General features: G+C 32.6%; 1 protein-coding gene across 4 annotated transcripts in view; it reads right to left on the minus strand.

Moving 5' to 3' along the window:
* Positions 1-17,807, minus strand: part of atoh8 (atonal bHLH transcription factor 8) — a 140,830-nt gene that overhangs the window by 2,043 nt on the left and 120,980 nt on the right. For 2 of the 4 annotated variants that reach the window (XM_076092099.1, XM_076092098.1), the window contains exon 4: positions 6,578-6,763. In XM_076092099.1, coding sequence (XP_075948214.1) covers positions 6,709-6,763 — 55 coding nt within the window. In that variant the 3' untranslated portion in view covers positions 6,578-6,708. Of the gene's footprint in view, positions 412-3,179; positions 4,692-6,571; positions 6,764-17,807 lie in introns of those variants that run through there. The other 2 variants (XM_076092097.1, XM_076092096.1) reach the window with 2 other exon arrangements.

The following is a 17,807-nucleotide window of genomic DNA, read 5'->3' on the forward strand; positions in this document are numbered from 1 at the left end:
TGTTTGATCCTCATCAGACTGATGTTGTTTTAGAGCTTTATACACCTGCCACCAGATGATTTGTGTTCTCAGGAACTACATTCTTACAGACATGCTGACGAGGAAGCAATGTAACGTTATTCGCTGTACGCATAGTTGAGTGCAGGTTGTTGCTGAGCGATTCCGCGGGCCGATCCTTGAAGTCCCTTTGTCTGTTTGTCAGTTGTGGGCCTTTATGTACAAAACTCCACAATTCCACCTCAGAGTCAAGTATTGATGCTAGTTATTAATGAGTGGTGAAAAAAAGTTTCACTCCTTCATGTATCCACTTCCTCAGCTTTCCTCTGATCCTCATCTCGTCAGTATTCTGCTTCCTCGTTGCTTTGTCAGGGGTTTACATGTTGGACCGGTCCTCTGCTCTCAGCTTCACTCCTGAAACACAGAGAGGAACGAGTCCATCAAAACAGTCTGAGCTGAAAGTTGGGAGATTGACGGCGGGCTCTATCAGCTCCAGGTTTGTCTATCTGTGAAGTTTTGAGGGAATTCAGACGGTGATTAGGACGTTTACACATCATACTGTGGAGGAGCTCATCAGGTTATTTATTATTGGTAGTATAACGTCATACAACATCCACAATATTAATATCACTTACAGAATGTATATTTGCAGTGAAATTGAAATGACAGAAGTGTATCATACAGTGTACACATGGCTGTGTACGTTATTGATGCTGTATGATGGACTGGAGGGCTGGAGGCGGCTATGTTCATTCTGAAGTGGTTAATATCATGTTTGAAATCTACAGGGAACAGAAATACACACAGTAATCACTCCACATGATCAACTTCAAAGAAACCCTGTCTGAAGTATGTATGTATCAAACAATACAATACACAGAAATCAAATATCCACAAATAATCAAAAAGTATGCAAGAAAATAAGAATACAGCTTTTCTATCCATCTATTTATGCTGACTAGATAACTATCCAGGAAGTATTCACGTCTCTTCACTTTTTACACTTTTGTTCATGTTTATATACATTTTTTTACGCTTCAACCTTGACTCAATACCCCATAAGGACAAAGCGACAACAGGATTTTACAAAAATGCATGATTATTACTTATGTATCACAGGGACATAAGTATTCAGACTCTTTGTTGTGAGAGTTGGAATTTAGCCTCCTGTTTCTTCACCTTGATAGGATTCTATTCTACATGTTTAGGAGAGACACACATCTGTCTGTAGAACCTCTCATAGCTGACAATGTATATCAGTAAAAAACAAGCCAGGAGGTCTGTAGAGCTCAAAGACTCAAAGGATTGTGTCGAGGCACAGATCTGGTGAAGATTACAAGAAAACACGGAAGCATTAAAGGTTCCAAAGAGCGCAGTGGCCCTCATAATTCTTTAATGCAAGAAGTTTGGAGCAACCACGACTCCTTGGAGAGCGGGTGGCCTGAGCAATTGAGGAAGAAGACTTGTGGTAAGAAAGGTGACCACAAACTAGATGGTCGCTCCACATATCCTGTGTAGAAATGAGAGAAACTTCCAGAAGGACAACAATCACTGCAAAACTCTGCCGATCTGGCCAGACGGAGGCCTCTCCTTAGTGAAAGATGCATGAAAGCACCTAAAGGACTCTCACTGTGAGAAACAAGATGCTCTGGTCTGATGAAACCAAGATTTAACTGTTTGGCCTCAATTCCAAGCTTCATGTCTGAAGGAAACCAGGCACCATTCATCACCTACACCACAGGTGTCAAACTCAAGGCCCGCGGGCGGAATCCGGACCGCCACGTCATTTTATGTGGCCCGCGAATCCGCCAGCAAAAAAAAAAAAAAAGTTAGACTTGAAAATAAAAATATCCCCATGGGCGAAATTATGAGATAGAAAGTTGAAATTATGAGATAGCATGTTGTCTGTGTACCGACATTAAAACTATCACAACAGGTGGACAGGAGAGGCAACAGCCCGTAAAGCGGTTTTCCAACAAGTGATTGAGTTGAAAAAGATCGACAAATAATCCCAAAATGTCCACGAAGAGAAAAATTGATGCAGAGGGAAGAAGATGTAATTTAAGATCATGTCTGTGCTTCAAGGAGAACAAACGGGTCTGTCTTCTGTGTTATGATGCGTGTCGGTGATGAAGGATACAATTCACGTCGGCATTTTGACACCAAACACGGAGCTAAATTTAGCCTCCAAGAAAAACATAAAATTGTCCAAGAATTAAAAGGCAGAGTGCAATCACAGCAGAATATATTTACAAAAGCTACAGCCCAGTGCTGCTAAAGGTATGTGAGCAGGTGAGCTCCAACCAGATACAGACTTTTACAAATGTTAGTTTGTGAAGAAACACCATCGCAGACCGAGTTCAGGAACTAGCAGCAATCTAACAACACAGCTAGCTAAGAGACGAGATACATCATCTATCAGTGTTTGTAAGAGGCTCAAGGCAGACTTGACTCTCAGTGAGGAGCTCTTGGATGTAGCTGCCATGCACGGGACGACGGCATCACATTAGTGATGCAGAGAGGTGACAAAAATAGCTTTGAACAAAGTTAATGTAATAACTTGTGTTTGATGATATTTGTCTTATATTTGTCCTGTTATTTTCTTTAAAAGTTAGATCTTTGATAGAGTAATTTAAATTTTTTTTACTATATTGATCCCATTAAGGGGAAAATTTGTCTCTGCATTTGACCCATCCCTGTATATAGGGAGCAGTGGGCTGCCAATGATAGGAGCCCGGGGTTCAGTGTATTGCTCAGGTACACTTTGACACGTGACACGTCCCAGTCGAGGATCGAACCGTTGACCTTCCGGTTGCCAGACAACCCTCTTAACCCAGTGAGCCACGGTCACCCAGTATGTGGGTTTCTTAACCATAAATTAAAATGATTTATGTTATAATAACAGAAATGTGCTTAAATATCATTTTACATTTATATAACTGCATGTACAATAATTTTACACTTGAATAAACAATAATCAAAAGCAGAGACAGTTATTTAACAATATGTTAGGAGTAGTTACAGTTATACAGTCTTACAGTTACAACCGGCCCTTTGAGGGAAACCATGACGCTGATGTGGCCCGGAGTGAAAATGAGTTTGAGACCCCTGACCTACACAGTACCATCCACATGGTGAGGCATGGTGGTGGAGCTGATTCTCAGCAGCAGGGACTCAGGGACTGACCAGGGTTGAGGGAAAGCTGAACTGAGATATTCATGAAATCCTGGTCCAGAGAGCTCAAGACTTCAGACTGGGCCGAAGGTTGACCTTCCAACAGGACAACGGCCTTAAGCGCAGAGCCGAGACAATGCAAGAGTGACTCTGTGAATGTCCTCGAGTGGCCCGGCCAGGATTCAATGATGTTCGATTGGGTTCAATCAGCTCTGGAGAGAACTGAAGATGGCTGTCCACCTTATCTTGTTTTCGCTTAGCCAGTATGGAGTATTGTAATGTAGACTGATGAGGGAAAAATGGATTTAACGAAATGTTAGCATAAGGCTGCACCATATAAAAACATGAAGTGTCTGAATCACTTCTGAATGCACTGAATGTAGATCTATCTACATTTTGCACTTGTCCCAAGGTGTTATTATTCCAGTTCATGGATGTGTATACAAAAGAAAGATTGGGAGATGTATGACAGAAATTAAGTATTGCGATGCAAATGCTGCTTGTAGTTAAGGTCAGTACTTAGGATGTTTGGATGGAGCGCAGTGAAAATCATGTTTCTGAATCTGAACACGGGTTCAAAATTCATTTTGAATGACAGGAACAAAGACACAAACTGACAACACTTGAAGTAATATACAGCACGGTGAGAAAATCAACCAAGATAAACACCGAAACATTCAGTGAGACCACAGACAGGAGTCAACTCGAACTTATTCATTTATGGGGAAAATTTAAAAAAGCAGGAGTGTCACTACAGAGCTGTAGCCATGCTGTCTATCAAGGCTAACATGATCCTAAATATCTTGTTAAGCTCTCAATAGATCACAGCAGTTGGCCTGCCCAAGCACACACATTTCATATTTAAGCTAATGTTGAGCAGGAAAATGTGCCAACATACACTATGAGATTATGTGTACAGCGCAAACAATTATAATTTAGTGTGAAGTTCCTCTTTAATTAAGTACAATCTATACTTCTTTCTTCACTTCAACTACAATGAGAGTAGTGGAAACTCTTCGTGTTGAAAAGAGTTCCAGTTGGGATATTTGGGACCTCAGGTTTATGGTGGAGCAAAAATACAAATCACAATGAAGTAAAAAAATGTCTTTTTTCCTGCCTACTGTGGACACAGACTCAGTGGCTCTGAGGAAAATTGAAAAAGTGTCCCCCCCCCCCTTAACACACACACACACACACACACACACACACACACACTACCCCCCCTGTCTTTCCACCAGCTGCTGATGTCTGACAGGCTGATGATGACTGTGTTTTTTCCCCTCCTTGTTTCAAAGTATGTTGGAGCAGATGGCCTGGAGAGGCAGAGTGGGGGAATGTGTTGGAGAGACTGCTGGTGAATGTGCCAAGTGTGTGTGTTTGTGTGTGTGTGTGTGTGTGTGTGTGTGTGTGTGTGTGTGTGCACATTTGTGTGGTTTCAGTTCGCGTGCCTTCTCGCTGCCCTCTGCCCTTCATGGCGCCAGCTCCACTTCCCTTCCACTCTAAACATCTGGTGTCTGGAACTTTGAGAACACACACACACACACACACACACACACACACACACACACACACACACAATGCAGGCATGCACACAGAGAGAAACAGCCAGCAGGGAAAAAGCCCTCAGCTAGTTAACATCTAAAAGAGCAACATGACTGTAATAGTGTGAAGCTGGATGTGAAAGCAGAACACTTTGACCGTCTCACAAATGAAAATCTTCAATCCAAGCTTGCTCACTTTAAAATATATTTATTTAATAAGGGTGTTGAATGTGTGTAAAATTACATTTTATCCCTTTTTGTAACAAAACGTAATGCCAATGTGTTCTTCAAATGTTTAGTTAATAGTTTTGTATTAAAAGGAAGAAAAAAAGGAAAAAAGACTTTTGGGAAGTAAAAAAAAAACAACAGATTTTATTTGAGCTAAACAGGGCAAAGATATATTTTTTCTAAAGAGAATGCATTACGCTTCTGTAGCAGGCTGCCAGAGTGTCGGTGTTATACATATATATACCATAGGGAACACGAAAGTGAACAAACTTGTGCAGTAGCCTACTTGTATGTAATGAAGAGTAGAGAACACATCTAACTGACATTTGCAGCCACATTTACGTGCTGTTTAATGTGCTACAGCTAGCAGCTAGATGTTAGCTGTGCACTGTTCCCTGGTGAATGTTTGTTTGGTGGCTCGTTCAAGAACAAGTAGTGTTCATGTTTGTAAGTTAGATAAGAAGGAGACTTTAGTGAGAAAGCTAATGTGGGTTGTTGGTCAGAGTCTGTGGCTCTTGTGTTATGTAGCTGCTGTCTGGCTCAGTGTGATAAAAACGCTGACATTACTGCTTCATGCACACTCACTTCTACTGCACAAAGGAAGTGTTTGGCAGGTGATACCATACCAACCTAACCTTTAAGAAGCTCTTAAAACCGGGAGAGGACCCAAAAACTGTGTTTTATTTAAAGTTACTACAGGGAACGTTTAATCGGTTAAAAAAACAATGCAATACTGATGATTCTATATGACCTACATAAGTAAACAAGAGATGCAGCAGCTGCTCAGTGGGTAGAGCATGTTCTCCTTTAACCACCGGGTCAAGAGTTCAATCCCCGGCCCTACTACAGTCTGCATGTCAAATGCTGTTTGTGATATTTGTGATGCGCTATTGATCTCAAGCGTTCCTGTCATAAGCGTCTTCTCACTTGTATCATTCATCTGACATATAGATGACATGCATATTCATGAACCTTATATGAAACGCCATTTCATCATTTACCATAGGTTTGCTGTGACTTTAAAGGGGATATGTCATGTTCAATTCCAGGTTCATACTTTTGGGTTTCTACTAGAACATGTTTACATTCTTCAATATTCAAAAACATTTTTTTTTCTCATACTGTCTGTCTGAGTATACCTGTATTCACCATCTGTGAGCTGTGTTGCTAGGCAAAAGCTTGGGTCCATGTTTACTTCCTGATTCACACACTGCAACGGGAAATTAACTGGGACACATTCAGAACGTTTCAGGTTATTTTTTCTATGGTTGATGGCGGAAATAAATGTCGGACAGTTGAACGGCTTCCAGGGCGATAAGCCACGCCCCCTCTCTGGCACGTTGGTCCCGGCAAGTGAATGCGGCGCAAATTACGTGATTAACACGTGTGAAGGCGGCATAAGACATGCATGTCTTGTTGCATTTGTCAAGACAACAGGTAAACATGAAGAATGTGTTAAGTTTGTACCAGGAGTGGGTCAGAAAACAGGGAGGCCTCTAACTGAAATATGATCAAACATAATTATAAAGCAGGGGAAATAGAACTAAGGGCCTGGTTCATGAGATTCTTTCTGTAGTCGGGGCCCCATCCACTACTTCAGAGTGTACATGAGAGAAGGAGTGCAGTCTCACCTTCCTCTTCTTGCTCCTGCCCTCGGCCTGCAGGGTCCTGGTGCACTGCTCCACACACTGAGAGAAGTTCAGACTGCCATGGTCTGGACTGTAGTCCAGCTCAGCCAACTGAGCCAGAGACAGGATGTAGTTGCAGGCTATACGTAATATTGCCAGCTTGGATAGCTTCTGCCCATAAGAGTAACAAGGCACCTGGAGAGAGGAGGAAATAGAGGGAGTTGGGGATAGAATTTTTGTACGTCTCTGCAAACCACAGATATATTGGATGTGGACGTTTTTGAAGCAAGTGACGTAGTCAAACGAGCGACGCACTGAGCAGGTGACGTAGTATATCAAGTCCCTTTTATTAAAACTTACGTGGTATAATAACATTGAAAGTTATATGGTATAATAACAGTATTGAAAGTTACGTGGAATAATAACATTGAAAGTTACGTGGAATAATAACATTAAAAGTTACGTGGTATAATAACATTAAAAGTTACGTGGTATAATAACATTGAATGTTACGTGGTATAATAACAGTATTGAAAGTTACGTGGAATAATAACATTGAAAGTTACGTGGTATAATACTGTTATTAAAAGTTACGTGGTATAACATTATTGAAAGTTATGTGTTATAATAACATTGAATGTTACGTGGTATAATAATAGTATTGAAAGTTACGTGGAATAATAACATTGAAAGTTACGTGGTATAATAACATTGAAAGTTACGTGGTATAATAACATTGAATGTTACGTGGTATAATAATAGTATTGAAAGTTATGTGGTATAATAACATTAGAAGTTACGTGGTATTATACCGTTATTAAAAGTTATGTGGTATAACATTATTGAAAGTCATTTGGTATAATAACATTGAAAGTTATGTGGTATAATAACGTAATTGTAAGTTACGTGGTATAATAACATTGAAAGTTATGTGGTATAATAACAGTATTGAAAGTTACGTGGAATAATAACATTGAAAGTTACGTGGTATAATAACATTGAAAGTTACGTGGTATAATAACATTGAAAGTTATGTGGTATAATAACATTAGAAGTTACGTGGTATTATACCGTTATTAAAAGTTATGTGGTATAACATTATTGAAAGTCATTTGGTATAATAACATTGAAAGTGACGTGGTATAATACCGTTATTAAAAGTTACGTGGTATAATAAAGTTATTGAAAGTTACGTGGTATAATAACATTGAAAGTTACATGGTATAATAACATTATTGAAAGTTACGTGGTATAATAACGTTATTGTAAGTTACGTGGTATAATAACATTGAAAGTTATGTGGTATAATAACAGTATTGAAAGTTACGTGGAATAATAACATTGAAAGTTACGTGGTATAATAACATTGAAAGTTACATGGTATAATAACACTATTGAAAGTTACGTGGTATAATAACGTTATTGTAAGTTACGTGGTATAATAACATTGAAAGTTACGTGGTATAATAACATTATAAGTTACGTGGTATAATAACATTAGAAGTTACGTGGTATAATAACATTAGAAGTTACGTGGTATTATACCGTTATTAAAAGTTACGTGGTATAATAAAGTTATTGAAAGTTACGTGGTATAATAACATTGAAAGTTACATGGTATAATAACATTATTGAAAGTTACGTGGTATAATAACGTTATTGTAAGTTACGTGGTATAACAACATTGAAAGTTATGTGGTATAATAACAGTATTGAAAGTTACGTGGAATAATAAAATTGAAAGTTACGTGGTATAATAACATTGAAAGTTACATGGTATAATAACACTATTGAAAGTTACGTGGTATAATAACGTTATTGTAAGTTACGTGGTATAATAACATTGAAAGTTACGTGGTATAATAACATTATTGAAAGTTACGTGGTATAATAACATTGAAAGTTATGTGGTATAATAACAGTATTGAAAGTTACGTGGAATAACATTGAAAGTTACGTGGTATAATAACATTGAAAGTTACGTGGTATAATAACATTGAAAGTTACGTGGTATAATAACATTATTGAAAGTTATGTGGTATAATAACATTATAAGTTACGTGGTATAATAACATTAGAAGTTACGTGGTATAATAACATTAGAAGTTACGTGGTATTATACCGTTATTAAAAGTTATGTGGTATAACATTATTGAAAGTTATGTGGTATAATAACATTGAAAGTTACGTGGTGTAATAACATGAAAGTTACGTGGTATAATAACATTGAAAGTTACGTGGTATAATAACATTATTGAAAGTTACGTGGTATAATAAAGTTATTAAAAGTTACGTGGTATAACATTATTGAAAGTTATGTGTTATAATAACATTGAATGTTACGTGGTATAATAATAGTATTGAAAGTTACGTGGAATAATAACATTGAAAGTTACGTGGTATAATAACATTGAAAGTTACGTGGTATAATAACATTGAATGTTACGTGGTATAATAATAGTATTGAAAGTTATGTGGTATAATAACATTAGAAGTTACGTGGTATTATACCGTTATTAAAAGTTATGTGGTATAACATTATTGAAAGTCATTTGGTATAATAACATTGAAAGTTATGTGGTATAATAACGTAATTGTAAGTTACGTGGTATAATAACATTGAAAGTTATGTGGTATAATAACAGTATTGAAAGTTACGTGGAATAATATCATTGAAAGTTACGTGGTATAATAACATTGAAAGTTACGTGGTATAATAACATTGAAAGTTATGTGGTATAATAACATTAGAAGTTACGTGGTATTATACCGTTATTAAAAGTTATGTGGTATAACATTATTGAAAGTCATTTGGTATAATAACATTGAAAGTGACGTGGTATAATACCGTTATTAAAAGTTACGTGGTATAATAAAGTTATTGAAAGTTACGTGGTATAATAACATTGAAAGTTACATGGTATAATAACATTATTGAAAGTTACGTGGTATAATAACGTTATTGTAAGTTACGTGGTATAATAACATTGAAAGTTATGTGGTATAATAACAGTATTGAAAGTTACGTGGAATAATAACATTGAAAGTTACGTGGTATAATAACATTGAAAGTTACATGGTATAATAACACTATTGAAAGTTACGTGGTATAATAACGTTATTGTAAGTTACGTGGTATAATAACATTGAAAGTTACGTGGTATAATAACATTATAAGTTACGTGGTATAATAACATTAGAAGTTACGTGGTATAATAACATTAGAAGTTACGTGGTATTATACCGTTATTGAAAGTTACGTGGTATAATAACATTGAAAGTTACATGGTATAATAACATTATTGAAAGTTACGTGGTATAATAACGTTATTGTAAGTTACGTGGTATAACAACATTGAAAGTTATGTGGTATAATAACAGTATTGAAAGTTACGTGGAATAATAAAATTGAAAGTTACGTGGTATAATAACATTGAAAGTTACATGGTATAATAACACTATTGAAAGTTACGTGGTATAATAACGTTATTGTAAGTTACGTGGTATAATAACATTGAAAGTTACGTGGTATAATAACATTATTGAAAGTTACGTGGTATAATAACATTGAAAGTTATGTGGTATAATAACAGTATTGAAAGTTACGTGGAATAACATTGAAAGTTACGTGGTATAATAACATTGAAAGTTACGTGGTATAATAACATTGAAAGTTACGTGGTATAATAACATTATTGAAAGTTATGTGGTATAATAACATTATAAGTTACGTGGTATAATAACATTAGAAGTTACGTGGTATAATAACATTAGAAGTTACGTGGTATTATACCGTTATTAAAAGTTATGTGGTATAACATTATTGAAAGTTATGTGGTATAATAACATTGAAAGTTACGTGGTGTAATAACATGAAAGTTACGTGGTATAATAACATTGAAAGTTACGTGGTATAATAACATTATTGAAAGTTACGTGGTATAATAAAGTTATTGAAAGTTACGTGGTATAATAACATTGAAAGTTATGTGATATAATAACAGTATTGAAAGTTACGTGGAATAATAACATTGAAAGTTACGTGGTATAATAACATTGAAAGTTACATGGTATAATAACACTATTGAAAGTGACGTGGTATAATACCGTTATTAAAAGTTACGTGGTATAATAACATTATTGAAAGTTACGTGGTATAATAACATTGAAAGTTACGTGGTATAATAACGTTATTGAAAGTTACGTGGTATAATAACGTTATTGTAAGTTACATGGTATAATAACATTGAAAGTTCCATGGTATAATAACATTATTGAAAGTTACGTGGTATAATAAAGTTATTGAAAGTTACGTGGTATAATAACGTTATTGTAAGTTACGTGGTATAATAACATTGAAAGTTACATGGTATAATAACAGTATTGAAAGTTACGTGGAATAATAACATTGAAAGTTACGTGGTATAATAACATTGAAAGTTACATGGTATAATAACACTATTGAAAGTTACGTGGTATAATAACGTTATTGTAAGTTACGTGGTATAATAACATTGAAAGTTACATGGTATAATAACATTGAAAGTTATGTGGTATAATAACGTAATTGTAAGTTACGTGGTATAATAACATTGAAAGTTATGTGGTATAATAACAGTATTGAAAGTTACGTGGAATAATAACATTGAAAGTTACGTGGTATAATAACATTGAAAGTTACGTGGTATAATAACATTATAAGTTACGTGGTATAATAACATTAGAAGTTACGTGGTATAATAACATTAGAAGTTACGTGGTATTATACCGTTATTAAAAGTTACGTGGTATAATAAAGTTATTGAAAGTTACGTGGTATAATAACATTGAAAGTTACATGGTATAATAACATTATTGAAAGTTACGTGGTATAATAACGTTATTGTAAGTTACGTGGTATAACAACATTGAAAGTTATGTGGTATAATAACAGTATTGAAAGTTACGTGGAATAATAAAATTGAAAGTTACGTGGTATAATAACATTGAAAGTTACATGGTATAATAACACTATTGAAAGTTACGTGGTATAATAACGTTATTGTAAGTTACGTGGTATAATAACATTGAAAGTTACGTGGTATAATAACATTATTGAAAGTTACGTGGTATAATAACATTGAAAGTTATGTGGTATAATAACAGTATTGAAAGTTACGTGGAATAACATTGAAAGTTACGTGGTATAATAACATTGAAAGTTACGTGGTATAATAACATTGAAAGTTACGTGGTATAATAACATTATTGAAAGTTATGTGGTATAATAACATTATAAGTTACGTGGTATAATAACATTAGAAGTTACGTGGTATAATAACATTAGAAGTTACGTGGTATTATACCGTTATTAAAAGTTATGTGGTATAACATTATTGAAAGTTATGTGGTATAATAACATTGAAAGTTACGTGGTGTAATAACATGAAAGTTACGTGGTATAATAACATTGAAAGTTACGTGGTATAATAACATTATTGAAAGTTACGTGGTATAATAAAGTTATTGAAAGTTACGTGGTATAATAACATTGAAAGTTATGTGATATAATAACAGTATTGAAAGTTACGTGGAATAATAACATTGAAAGTTACGTGGTATAATAACATTGAAAGTTACATGGTATAATAACACTATTGAAAGTGACGTGGTATAATACCGTTATTAAAAGTTACGTGGTATAATAACATTATTGAAAGTTACGTGGTATAATAACATTGAAAGTTACGTGGTATAATAACGTTATTGAAAGTTACGTGGTATAATAACGTTATTGTAAGTTACATGGTATAATAACATTGAAAGTTCCATGGTATAATAACATTATTGAAAGTTACGTGGTATAATAAAGTTATTGAAAGTTACGTGGTATAATAACGTTATTGTAAGTTACGTGGTATAATAACATTGAAAGTTACATGGTATAATAACAGTATTGAAAGTTACGTGGAATAATAACATTGAAAGTTACGTGGTATAATAACATTGAAAGTTACATGGTATAATAACACTATTGAAAGTTACGTGGTATAATAACGTTATTGTAAGTTACGTGGTATAATAACATTGAAAGTTACATGGTATAATAACATTGAAAGTTATGTGGTATAATAACGTAATTGTAAGTTACGTGGTATAATAACATTGAAAGTTATGTGGTATAATAACAGTATTGAAAGTTACGTGGAATAATAACATTGAAAGTTACGTGGTATAATAACATTGAAAGTTACGTGGTATAATAACATTGAAAGTTATGTGGTATAATAACATTAGAAGTTACGTGGTATTATACCGTTATTAAAAGTTATGTGGTATAACATTATTGAAAGTCATTTGGTATAATAACATTGAAAGTGACGTGGTATAATACCGTTATTAAAAGTTACGTGGTTTAATAAAGTTATTGAAAGTTACGTGGTATAATAACATTGAAAGTTACATGGTATAATAACATTATTGAAAGTTACGTGGTATAATAACGTTATTGTAAGTTACGTGGTATAATAACATTGAAAGTTATGTGGTATAATAACAGTATTGAAAGTTACGTGGAATAATAACATTGAAAGTTACGTGGTATAATAACATTGAAAGTTACATGGTATAATAACACTATTGAAAGTTACGTGGTATAATAACGTTATTGTAAGTTACGTGGTATAATAACATTGAAAGTTACGTGGTATAATAACATTATAAGTTACGTGGTATAATAACATTAGAAGTTACGTGGTATAATAACATTAGAAGTTACGTGGTATTATACCGTTATTAAAAGTTACGTGGTATAATAAAGTTATTGAAAGTTACGTGGTATAATAACATTGAAAGTTACATGGTATAATAACATTATTGAAAGTTACGTGGTATAATAACGTTATTGTAAGTTACGTGGTATAACAACATTGAAAGTTATGTGGTATAATAACAGTATTGAAAGTTACGTGGAATAATAAAATTGAAAGTTACGTGGTATAATAACATTGAAAGTTACATGGTATAATAACACTATTGAAAGTTACGTGGTATAATGACGTTATTGTAAGTTACGTGGTATAATAACATTGAAAGTTACGTGGTATAATAACATTATTGAAAGTTACGTGGTATAATAACATTGAAAGTTATGTGGTATAATAACAGTATTGAAAGTTACGTGGAATAACATTGAAAGTTACGTGGTATAATAACATTGAAAGTTACGTGGTATAATAACATTGAAAGTTACGTGGTATAATAACATTATTGAAAGTTATGTGGTATAATAACATTATAAGTTACGTGGTATAATAACATTAGAAGTTACGTGGTATAATAACATTAGAAGTTACGTGGTATTATACCGTTATTAAAAGTTATGTGGTATAACATTATTGAAAGTTATGTGGTATAATAACATTGAAAGTTACGTGGTGTAATAACATGAAAGTTACGTGGTATAATAACATTGAAAGTTACGTGGTATAATAACATTATTGAAAGTTACGTGGTATAATAAAGTTATTGAAAGTTACGTGGTATAATAACATTGAAAGTTATGTGATATAATAACAGTATTGAAAGTTACGTGGAATAATAACATTGAAAGTTACGTGGTATAATAACATTGAAAGTTACATGGTATAATAACACTATTGAAAGTGACGTGGTATAATACCGTTATTAAAAGTTACGTGGTATAATAACATTATTGAAAGTTACGTGGTATAATAACATTGAAAGTTACGTGGTATAATAACGTTATTGAAAGTTACGTGGTATAATAACGTTATTGTAAGTTACATGGTATAATAACATTGAAAGTTCCATGGTATAATAACATTATTGAAAGTTACGTGGTATAATAAAGTTATTGAAAGTTACGTGGTATAATAACGTTATTGTAAGTTACGTGGTATAATAACATTGAAAGTTACATGGTATAATAACAGTATTGAAAGTTACGTGGAATAATAACATTGAAAGTTACGTGGTATAATAACATTGAAAGTTACATGGTATAATAACAGTATTGAAAGTTACGTGGAATAATAACATTGAAAGTTACGTGGTATAATAACATTGAAAGTTACATGGTATAATAACACTATTGAAAGTTACGTGGTATAATAACGTTATTGTAAGTTACGTGGTATAATAACATTGAAAGTTACATGGTATAATACCGTTATTAAAAGTTACGTGGTATAATAACATTATTGAAAGTTACGTGGTATAATAACATTGAAAGTTACATGGTATAATAACAGTATTGAAAGTTACGTGGTATAATAACATTGAAAGTTACATGGTATAATAACAGTATTGAAAGTTACGTGGAATAATAACATTGAAAGTTACGTGGTATAATAACATTGAAAGTTACATGGTATAATAACACTATTGAAAGTTACGTGGTATAATAACGTTATTGTAAGTTACGTGGTATAATAACATTGAAAGTTACGTGGTATAATAACATTATTGAAAGTTACGTGGTATAATAACATTGAAAGTTACGTGGTGTAATAACATGAAAGTTACGTGGTATAATAACATTGAAAGTTACGTGGTATAATAACATTATTGAAAGTTACGTGGTATAATAAAGTTATTGAAAGTTACGTGGTATAATAACATTGAAAGTTACATGGTATAATAACATTATTGAAAGTTACGTGGTATAATAACATTATTGAAAGTTACGTGGTATAATAAAGTTATTGAAAGTTACGTGGTATAATAACATTGAAAGTTATGTGGTATAATAACAGTATTGAAAGTTACGTGGAATAATAACATTGAAAGTTACGTGGTATAATAACATTGAAAGTTACATGGTATAATAACACTATTGAAAGTGACGTGGTATAATACCGTAATTAAAAGTTACGTGGTATAATAACATTATTGAAAGTTACGTGGTATAATAACATTGAAAGTTACGTGGTATAATAACGTTATTGAAAGTTACGTGGTATAATAACGTTATTGTAAGTTACATGGTATAATAACATTGAAAGTTCCGAGGTATAATAACATTATTGAAAGTTACGTGGTATAATAAAGTTATTGAAAGTTACGTGGTATAATAACATTGAAAGTTACATGGTATAATAACATTATTGAAAGTTACGTGGTATAATAACGTTATTGTAAGTTACGTGGTATAATAACATTGAAAGTTACGTGGTATAATAACATTGAAAGTTACGTGGTATAATAACGTTATTGAAAGTTACGTGGTATAATAACGTTATTGTAAGTTACATGGTATAATAACATTGAAAGTTCCATGGTATAATAACATTATTGAAAGTTACGTGGTATAATAAAGTTATTGAAAGTTACGTGGTATAATAACGTTATTGTAAGTTACGTGGTATAATAACATTGAAAGTTACATGGTATAATAACAGTATTGAAAGTTACGTGGAATAATAACATTGAAAGTTACGTGGTATAATAACATTGAAAGTTACATGGTATAATAACACTATTGAAAGTTACGTGGTATAATAACGTTATTGTAAGTTACGTGGTATAATAACATTGAAAGTTACATGGTATAATAACATTGAAAGTTATGTGGTATAATAACGTAATTGTAAGTTACGTGGTATAATAACATTGAAAGTTATGTGGTATAATAACAGTATTGAAAGTTACGTGGAATAATAACATTGAAAGTTACGTGGTATAATAACATTGAAAGTTACGTGGTATAATAACATTGAAAGTTATGTGGTATAATAACATTAGAAGTTACGTGGTATTATACCGTTATTAAAAGTTATGTGGTATAACATTATTGAAAGTCATTTGGTATAATAACATTGAAAGTGACGTGGTATAATACCGTTATTAAAAGTTACGTGGTTTAATAAAGTTATTGAAAGTTACGTGGTATAATAACATTGAAAGTTACATGGTATAATAACATTATTGAAAGTTACGTGGTATAATAACGTTATTGTAAGTTACGTGGTATAATAACATTGAAAGTTATGTGGTATAATAACAGTATTGAAAGTTACGTGGAATAATAACATTGAAAGTTACGTGGTATAATAACATTGAAAGTTACATGGTATAATAACACTATTGAAAGTTACGTGGTATAATAACGTTATTGTAAGTTACGTGGTATAATAACATTGAAAGTTACGTGGTATAATAACATTATAAGTTACGTGGTATAATAACATTAGAAGTTACGTGGTATAATAACATTAGAAGTTACGTGGTATTATACCGTTATTAAAAGTTACGTGGTATAATAAAGTTATTGAAAGTTACGTGGTATAATAACATTGAAAGTTACATGGTATAATAACATTATTGAAAGTTACGTGGTATAATAACGTTATTGTAAGTTACGTGGTATAACAACATTGAAAGTTATGTGGTATAATAACAGTATTGAAAGTTACGTGGAATAATAAAATTGAAAGTTACGTGGTATAATAACATTGAAAGTTACATGGTATAATAACACTATTGAAAGTTACGTGGTATAATGACGTTATTGTAAGTTACGTGGTATAATAACATTGAAAGTTACGTGGTATAATAACATTATTGAAAGTTACGTGGTATAATAACATTGAAAGTTATGTGGTATAATAACAGTATTGAAAGTTACGTGGAATAACATTGAAAGTTACGTGGTATAATAACATTGAAAGTTACGTGGTATAATAACATTGAAAGTTACGTGGTATAATAACATTATTGAAAGTTATGTGGTATAATAACATTATAAGTTACGTGGTATAATAACATTAGAAGTTACGTGGTATAATAACATTAGAAGTTACGTGGTATTATACCGTTATTAAAAGTTATGTGGTATAACATTATTGAAAGTTATGTGGTATAATAACATTGAAAGTTACGTGGTGTAATAACATGAAAGTTACGTGGTATAATAACATTGAAAGTTACGTGGTATAATAACATTATTGAAAGTTACGTGGTATAATAAAGTTATTGAAAGTTACGTGGTATAATAACATTGAAAGTTATGTGATATAATAACAGTATTGAAAGTTACGTGGAATAATAACATTGAAAGTTACGTGGTATAATAACATTGAAAGTTACATGGTATAATAACACTATTGAAAGTGACGTGGTATAATACCGTTATTAAAAGTTACGTGGTATAATAACATTATTGAAAGTTACGTGGTATAATAACATTGAAAGTTACGTGGTATAATAACGTTATTGAAAGTTACGTGGTATAATAACG

Source organism: Anarhichas minor, unplaced genomic scaffold, assembly GCF_050575085.1.
Source record: "Anarhichas minor isolate MPS153535 unplaced genomic scaffold, ASM5057508v1 ptg000015l, whole genome shotgun sequence".
Lineage (NCBI taxonomy): Eukaryota > Metazoa > Chordata > Actinopteri > Perciformes > Anarhichadidae > Anarhichas > Anarhichas minor.